At 48.9% G+C, this 9249-nt stretch overlaps 1 protein-coding gene across 1 annotated transcript in view; it reads right to left on the bottom strand.

Moving 5' to 3' along the window:
• Positions 1 to 5689: 5689 nt before the first annotated feature.
• Positions 5690 to 9249, bottom strand: part of SGPP2 (sphingosine-1-phosphate phosphatase 2) — a 38045-nt gene continuing 34485 nt past the window's right edge. The window contains exon 5 of the mRNA XM_075157625.1: positions 5690 to 7615. Within this exon, the coding sequence (XP_075013726.1) occupies positions 7070 to 7615 (546 nt within the window). The 3' untranslated portion in view covers positions 5690 to 7069. The remainder of the gene's footprint in view (positions 7616 to 9249) is intronic.

Below are 9249 nucleotides of genomic sequence, written 5' to 3'. Positions count from 1 at the left end.
GCCTGGCTTCCTGGGTAAATATGTTCCTTACAGTGCAATTTGGCTAGCTTCTGCAGGGTAAGAATGTGGCATCTCGGACTAGACCGTGCCCTCAATATTTTTAAAGGGCCGGGGGGAAGAAAGAAGTTGGGTAAAAGCCCAGTGTTTTACAAGAGAAATGTAATGGCAGAGCACATGATTAGTTTTCAAAATCAGAAATGTTCCACAGACACAGCTTCATACTGTAACTGATTATGGCTGCATAACAGGAATCTCATTCTTTTCTTATTGCATGAAATAAGATAATTGATTAGAGCAAATGTTGAGTGAATGTGAGCAGAACTAAGGAGTTGAGCTTTTATTCTGTACGGTTGTCATGTGCTCATCAATGGCTGGGGGAGGAAAATAAACTTGTTTCATGAAAACCAGAGCTATTTTGTAAGCAAGATATGTGTAATATCTGCTTCCCTACTCCAGACATAACTGTTGAACCTTTATCATTCTAAATTCAGAAAGGGGAGGGGGATGGAATTAACTTTTTTCATGGTTGATGTAAGCCTCGTGGTTTTTGAAGCTCCAAACCAAATTGGAGAAATGCATTTAAGAGCATATGCCAGTGGTCTTTTGCATGAAGAGCTGAAAAATATCAAAGCCTTTGTCCGACTGAGGCTGGCGTATCTGTCTGCAGAAGTTAGCGTGGTCCTTGCTGCACTCGCATAGCCCCACCGGTGGTTTTCTGAACCCCAGCTGAGAGCAGGGACCACGCGGCTTTCAGATAATTCTACTTTTCTTGCAGTTTTGCCCCGACTATATATGAAAACCTCTCATGGGTCAGGCTTTTCTTCTAAGTGGCTTTCTGGCAGCGGTTATGCTACAGCTTGGCGCGTTGTGCCTCTGCTATCTGGGAAACTGAGAAGCTCCATCCAGCACGGCAGTGCTCCTGCTGTAATGTCACCCAGTGGGTGGCCAGCTCAGTACGCTGGAGCAGGCTCTTTGCTGGCTTGCTAATGAAGCTGCTATCCCTCATGTGCTATATTATAACCATTGCTAATGTTGCAGGCTAACAGTAGTGAGAATTTTGCATTAGGCCATTATGCTGTGGCTCGTTTCCGTTGTGACAGCCAGATAGCCCCCGATCCCAGGAGGGGACTGTCCGAGGGTGGACATCTGGGTGATGCTGGAGAAGGGTGTTACCATTACTGGCTCAACAAGAAGAGATATGCAATGGTGAGGGTAAGGCAAGCTCATAGTTTTATGAGCTGCATGTCTGCGCAGTTCCCTGTCGCTGGACCCACGATGGCTTTTCAATGGTAGCCCTGTCGGTAATCTTAACAGGTGGGAGGGCAACAGGCAAGGCTTTTTGGTGCAAGTGTTAATCCAGTATGAAAAATGCACTACAGTTACCCATCTGGAAACCCTACGGTTCCCCTCAGATGGAAGTGTAGATTTTAATTATCTCTGCATGACAGATGTGAAATGAGAATATAGCTATTGCCATACATTGCACGACTGACTCCAGTGCCCACGGAGAGTGAGAAAACTGCAGCTCACATTTTAAAGTCTCCCAAGGGATTAGCCAGCTTGTCATTTGCAGGATATATCTCTCCGTGATGCCTACACAACTGTAACCAAGCAAGCTCACAGTGTGGGAAGCAATCTGTAACGCAGATGGTAAGTATTAAACCCCCCTGTTTATTAGTGTGTCATGCATGGGGATTAGGACGACAATAAGGCAGATTTGCATTTCAGCAGAGTACAGGCATATTTGCACTAAATATATTTCTCTACACAAGATTTTTTGACTCTTTGGGTGTCCCAATTCTCCTGTGAATTTACTGTCCTTTGAGTGTAAAGACCAGATTAGGCTGGGACTAAGGGCTTGAGCTGCAGTGGTATGTGTTGCGAGGCTTTTAGGGATCACCTCTCCTTTTTCATACCATTTGCCCATGTGTCGGTAGCTAAGTGCTCCACAAGCAGGGCATTAGCTCTGTCCCGGGGAAGTAGCATTACTTGCTAAAAGTAGAGGAAGAGAATCGAGAGAAAGGTTAAAAAGCCTCTTCAGAGCCACCGGCCCCTCTCACAGCTAGACGCGGTGCCAGCAGCCTTGCAGAGGCTGCTGTAGCTCTGAAATTCAAGCCTTGCTGTAGTGCTGTGCTCAGGATTAGCTGGGAATCCTGATGAGTGGGACACTTCATACAAGTCTGGCATATTTATTGCAGGGCGTTGTCTTTCGTAGCCCCAAACCAATTATCTGATATTTACAGCTTGCTCATAGCTGTATTCAGTAATCAAGGTATCTAACACCCAGCTTTGTGCTAGAGCGAGCCACCGTGAGCATTACAATTTTGCTTTTACTCTCTGGCAAAGGAAACATTGTCTGCTGATGGTGGTGACTTTTGAGCAGTTTCTGAACATCTTTTGACCTTTGAGTATTTCTTTAAGGAAGAGTTGGGAGTTGGATTTTTCACTAGTGGTCCCCAATTGTGAATTACTCTTGGCCTGTTCCTGCTGGCTGTGGGTACTGGGTCATCGCTCAGGATCTGAACACGAGCGCAAAAGGCTGGAGAACTGGTGACGGAGAGGTCAAAGCCCGTTTTAATGTGCTGTCTGGGGACTGCTGGCTTCATTTTAACTGGACACGAGTACTGACTTTCGGGTTTGTCCTTGCTGTGCTTCGGTCCTGCCGAGGCGCTTTTCCAAACAGCAGAACCCTGAGAGAGCCTGGCTCCAGCGCCCAGCCACAGGTCTCCGCGCTTGCAGGTCACTGCTGCTACTGCCCGTGAGTGTTTATGCACAGGTGACGCTTGGGACCGTTTCCGTCTGCGGGCTGGTAGCCTGCATGCTGGCCATTTAAATCATTCTGGGTTTGGCCGGTGAATACGGAATAGGCCGAGGAAAAGCCGGGTGCTGCCAGGAGGCTGCGCGGGGCTGACGGCCTCGGGCACAGGCGACACCTCTGACCGCCCGGCGACCTTGAAACCGAGCCCGGCGCGAGGGAGGCGAGCGGGGTGGCGGCGGGGACGGCAGGCAGGCCGCGGCCGCCGGCCGAGCGGGGTCCCACGCAGGCAGTGGGGGAAGCGATGCGCCCCGACAGCAGCAGGAGCTCGGTGGCAGCAAACGAGGGTCGTGCTTTACACGTTTAGCAAATGTGCGAGATCCCACCCGCTGCTAGAGCCACGCTTCCACCCGCTTCAGAGATGTACCCGTATTTCCCAACTTCTACTTGCAGCAGGCGGTAGAAAGGTTAAAACTGAAACTGAGACTATTTTCTTTTTTTCCGTCCCCTAAATCAAATCACCCATATCCAGAAGAGCAACCTGCAAGCCTGCTTGCAGTTTTACCCAGAAGCTTGGAAGGATGAGGAGACTGGGGCCATGACAAAGTTACTGCTGGAAAATTAAACCAGGCAAATTCACTGCTTGCTGCTTTGATTTTTAACCCCTGCCGAGGGCTGCGATAACGTCTGGCCGCTGCCTTGAGTAGCTGGTTCTGCGCTGGGGGACGGGCACACAGAGACGCCCTGCGACAGAGGGGAGCCTGGATCGGCACCACGCGCCTGGAACGCGGTTTGCCAAGCGAGCACGTCAGGAGGAGGCAGCCTCGAGGCAGGACAGAGTGGACTAAGCTAAGGGTGAGATGCTGCTACATCCCTTAATTTCTTGAGGGAAATTAAGAAAAAGATTGTCTTGGCACCACCCCTCCAACCGAAGAAGGCTGTGGGACAGAGAGCTGTAGCGCTGGACCAGGACGTACAGGACAGCACTGAGGAGAAATCAACAGCCCAGGCTCCAAGGCTGATGCTCCATACCTGGAAGTTATCTCCTGTTCACATCAAGAGCAGCGTTTTACTCTAAAAACCGAGCATGCCTACTCAAGAGGATTCAGCTGATGCCTCTGTGGTACTGAGTACAGAACATGACCAGCAAACCGGCCACAAAGCCTCATTTCCTACCACCACACTGGAGAAGCGGAGGCACCTGAACTGCAGGGACGAAGAGGTGGGGAGCATCTCCAAAGACAGCAAAGACACGCGCAGGATCGCAGCGAGGACCTGGTGCTTCAGCTTAGTGAAATACAGAAGGGGTGGCATGTCTTACCTTGTCAGAGGACTTGCCTCTTCAAGCCTGGCCCTGCAGGAATGGCTGCGGTCCTGTGAGCATCCCACGAGCACAGCCTCAGCACGAAGCCCGGCTGAAAGCCCTGCCTGGCCCCAGCCAGCCCAGAGATGCTGCAGCAATCGGGGCTCACCCCAATCAGCTGTGGGCACTTGGGGGTCCATGGGCACGCCACTTCCAGCCAGGACGTGGTGCTGAGGGGAGGACACGGCCCTACTCAGTTTCAAATACACATCCTTGACACAAAACCTTGTTAGGCTCCTCAATGAACACGAAATATTCTGCAGTTGATGGGATTTCCTGCTGTAATTGCATATATTCATTTAAAATCAAATTTGGCTTCAAATTAACTGTTTAGTCTATTAGAGATAGATATTGCAGGTGAAGAAGATTCCAGATGCCCAAGTGTCCCCCATCACTGACGACACAGCAACTCATGTGTTTCCATTTGCAAAGGACGTAACAAATAGTTGTGAGTAGATCAGTAGTCTTTTTTTACGTTTTAAAAAAAGCAGGATGTTGCTGCCGAGCCCCGAGGAGCCGAACCTCGCAGCTAGACTGAGCAGGGGACGCAAGCGGGCCAGCCTGGGAAGAGAGGTGGCTGGTTGAATTTGGGTGGCTTTTTAAACTGCAACTCATTCCCCTTACGTCAATCATTTACAAGTAGTAACAGAGGATGCAAAATGAACAGAGAAACACCAAATTTTGCAAAATAGGTGTATTTTAAAATTTGAACCAAGTACAGTTTGCATGTATTGCATGAATCACATGCAGGTGAATGCTATAAAAGATAAAAATACCTGTGCACATACTTTATAAATCCAAGCATTTATATATAATTTATAAAATTTTCATAGCATAAAATAGCTGTGATTCAGAACAGAAATTTTACAGACAAAACTGCATGAATGTCCCAGTCAAACCCTGCCTTTCCTGGCACCAACTGATTTCACCCCACAGGTTCAACACTTGGCTTGCTGTCAGGTTTTTTCCCAATTTTGGTCCCATCCAGTGTGATATGGTCCCTCCGCAGGGCTTCAACTCTGCCCTGCCGCTGTACGTCATAAAGTACCCTTAACAGAAGGTGTTTAAAGGTGTTTTAAGGCCTGATGGCAGCTCTTCTGTGGTGTGTGGGAGGGAGGGAGACTGGGGACGGGACCCCGGGGCTTTGGTGGCCCGAGTCCAGTGCTCACCAAAGGGCGCGTGTGAGCAGGCACGTGCCCTGACGAAAGACTCCTTGAAGCTGCTTGCGTGCACATGTAAAGTCCACGCAGCCTGATTTAAAAGAGTTTATCCACAGCCTGGGCAAATCTAAAAATGGTCAAAATTTCTGCCTGCATTTCTTCTGGAGACTACCAACCTGGTTTTAAAATCGCCTCCTGCTCCTCATACAAAACTCCCAGCTACCTTTTTTTAACTTGATTATATTTATCCAAGCGATCAAACTGATGGCAAAGCACCTCCTTTACATTCTTCAGGTTAACTTTTTGTGCAGCCAGGAAGACAAGCGTACATGGTTAAAAAGCTGGCTTTTATGTACATTCTGCCAGGGAAAGGCACAGGGGCCATGCTTGAAGCTCCGCGGTAATAGCATGTTACATTTTTCCAGCCAAGCAGACCACATTCACCACTGTATTTCTCAACAGCTCATTGGTCCAACAGCAGATATATAGTTTTTAAAATAAGCGGCCTGAGTTATAGCCACGACCCTCCTATGAACACTCCTCAACTGCTATTCTGCAAGTGTATACACAGTATTGCAAGATGCACGGAAGCCCAACTGTAATGCTGCGCAGCACCAGAAAATGATGGCATCTCATCATCGCCACACGTTGTAGTCACCGGATTCACCACTCAGCTCCTTCCACAACGCGGTTTAAGGACACTACCTGTCACCGAGCCCCCGCATGATAGGAAGGGCTTTGTCCTATCTCCCAGACAGAGAAGCTAAATCAGAGTTAAACAGTTTGAACTCGAGCCTCAACATTGGGGTAACAACTCTGCTCGGTTGTATGTAGGTAAAGGATCTTTTAGTGGAGGCTTTCTTATTACTATTCAAGATGGATCTGTTATAAGTCACTTAAAATGTTTTTTGTTGGATTTTTCTTTCTTCTGTTCTACTTTTTTGTTGTTTTTTTAAAAGATTGCAGTGGGTAAAACCATACACACAGAACTAGCCAGGTCTGGCAGTGCCGCCAGAAGACGCTATGACAAGCGACAAGTACAATAATCATCAGATTTCTTTAGGGAAATGCACAGCCATACCCAAGCGTGGATGTCTCTGATCTCTGCCGACGCCGGCTGCTGAAGAAACCTGCCCTCTTGGCCAGCAGGACGCTCCCACCAAAGTCTGACAGCGGGAAGGTGCCAGCGCTTGAAAAGCCTCCACCTCCCTCCACCTCCACGTCACCTTCCCATCTTCAGCCACTCTTCCTTCGCCCCGGTCCTCAGGGGATAGCGGGGCGCAGACAGAGCTCTGCACGCCCCAAGGACGGCGCTTCGCTCTTGGCTGGTTGCCTCTTCCCCCACCCCACCAGCCGCTCGCTCCCCCTTGCCCCAGACGCGAGCCCGTCCTTGGCTTGCTCTCCTTCTTCAGCAGCGCAGCCCCGCTGCCAGGCAGGCAGTTTCGCAGCCCCCGGGGCCGGCATCCCGCAGGCACAGCCACGCTTCCCAGCACCCCCAGCCCCACGGCAAACCAGCTGCTGCTGCCCCTCCGGCAGGGATTTTGGGTTTGTACTCTGTGCTTGTCATCTTCAGTCGTCTGGGCCAGGGGTCTCTAATTATGGGACATAGTGGGGTCAGCAATTTCTAACCCAAAGTTATTTGTGTACAGCGATTCCCATGACTCTTCCCAATCGGGTATTTTAGGCCAGTGCAGAAAGGCACAAAACACTTTTTGGTCAAGCGACCAGCCTTGATCGACTCATCGCGTCTCTGGAACGGTGGTGCCATACATTACTTCGTTGGCGCTGCGCTCACATCAGTCCTAACAGCTTGTGCAGCAGCGGCACAATCACGGTAGCACTGAAGCCAACTGAGGAGTACGTTACAAATTTGTATGGCACTTCGACTTCCAGTCGTCTTCGGGCTTCCAGGTCGCCAATGGGAAACTGGTACCGATAACCCAGCACGCCAAGGACCACACTCTTCATGAGCTGGCGCGTCAACAGAACAACCAAGATCCCTACGAAGAACCTGGCTAGCACTACCACCACTATTTTACTGGTAATCAGAGGAAATCCAAGCTGAAAATTTTCGCTGGTGTAGGCTGGCACGGCATACTGGTTATTTAACCAAAATCCCACAGTTGCTCCAGCTCCTGCTCCTAAGATAGTAGTGGTGTCTCCCCTGGTAGGGCTGTAATAGTCCAGTTTGGGGTAGTTGTAGCATAGGACAAGAGGCACAACTATGGAAAGCAGTGGACAGAAGGGACTAGTTAACAGCAAGTGATCTATCATGTCCCACGCAGGATACAAGAGCATGAGCAGCGCAGCCGAAATCAGCGCTCCGCCGATCACGTCCTGCAAAGAGACCACGTTTAAAAGCTTTGTGAGACCTGGAAGGCAAAACAGATATTCTCGGGTGATGATAAAAGACGGGTATCTGCATTCATGAGCGTGCAGCAGCAGAGGAACGCCCTGAATTCACAGCGATGGCGCTGCCCCGGCACAGTGACAACCCAAAGCTTGTGCTAAACAAAACGTGACAATCTGTGAACCCATCCTTAGCCTTGTCCCTGTGAATATATCTATTGACTCATATTTTTCCCCTGAACAAGTGAAATTCTTCCCCTCACCTGCTTTCATATTTAAGGGCACCCTCCGCCTACGACCTCAGTGGAAAAGGCACAAGCACGTGCACAATATCTCAGCAAGCTGCCTTCAGACAAACCCTTCCCCTTCCATAATCCTACAAGTAATTTCATCATATCAGTAGGATTACCGCTTGCTTGCTTTGCATAAATGGGAAGATGGTGTCTCTTGTCAGAGAGAAGCACCCTGTCCAGGAACACAGGCTCCGGGGGAGAAAAGTGCAGAGCTGCGGGGCATGGTGCCATGATTTCTGCCGACCGCGGCAAGAGGTAGGCACCGCCGGGCAAGAATACATCAAGGAGAAATTTGTTGCCCAAGCCTCTGAAATCCAGCTTGCAGTTAAGCGCCCGAGGCAAGCGCGTAGTTAAAACCTAATTTATTAACAGAGGCAAATCAGGTGTTTTCAGAACTTGATTGCTGTCGACCGCAAGGCTGGGAAAGGATACAAGAGCTAACCCCCAACAAAAGCTGTCTGTATGAGAGCAGCCAGATAAAAAGCAATAGAACAAGTTTCCCCGTGCTGCTCTCCCGGCGTCGCTCAGGAGGCAGCAGAGTTTGTATTCTGACCACGAAATGCCCTGCAAAAGCTAGAGTTAATCACAGACAGAAATGTCCTCTTCTCAAGATGGTATCTTTTTCACCGAGTCATGACAGTTGACTACCACCATGCTTGGTCACAGTCTAAAACGAATTATTTATGAGAACTTCATTTATAGTTAGGCAGGGATGAAGGGACTTTTTCACAACAGAAATATTTCATGATTTTCTGGTACATGCATTACTCCAGTATGGCTGAACTCTAGCTGTTTACAACTTCCAGGCAATAGATTCACAGCACATTTGGTTTTAAGCAACTCCCGGAGCTATTTTGCATATTCCTAATACGAATTCCCACTTACATTTATTCCCTCATCCATGACATGAGGATAGCCGTGGACATACACAAAGTTGTTCACGGACGTCTAACATGTAACATACCATTAGGTGTCAATATTTTGCAACATCAAAATTTTTAGATGATAACTTTACACACAAAGGCATGTTTTGGCCTAACAATAAGTAACTGCATCGAAAGAGCTGGGGGTTGTTCCCAGCACCGATGCTCAGAGATCCCATCACCTCTGTGCACCTCCACTTCCCACCTCACTATTTGCCCACTTCATATTAGAAGAAAAAAGTCCTGACATCTCAATACCTCCTCCACGTGTGATTAACGATTGAAATTCAAAAGCTGTTCACGTGCTTTTCTGTTCCAATTGAAGACATTTAACCAAACATTAACATTCCCCTAACAAATGCTTTGCTCAGATTCACCCAGCTGACTCCAGCAGTTCCCAGCTGGG

Source organism: Calonectris borealis, chromosome 9 (assembly GCF_964195595.1).
Source record: "Calonectris borealis chromosome 9, bCalBor7.hap1.2, whole genome shotgun sequence".
Taxonomy (NCBI): domain Eukaryota; kingdom Metazoa; phylum Chordata; class Aves; order Procellariiformes; family Procellariidae; genus Calonectris; species Calonectris borealis.
The sequence above is the reverse complement of the archived record's forward strand: the minus strand, read 5'-3'. Positions and strand labels throughout refer to the sequence as shown.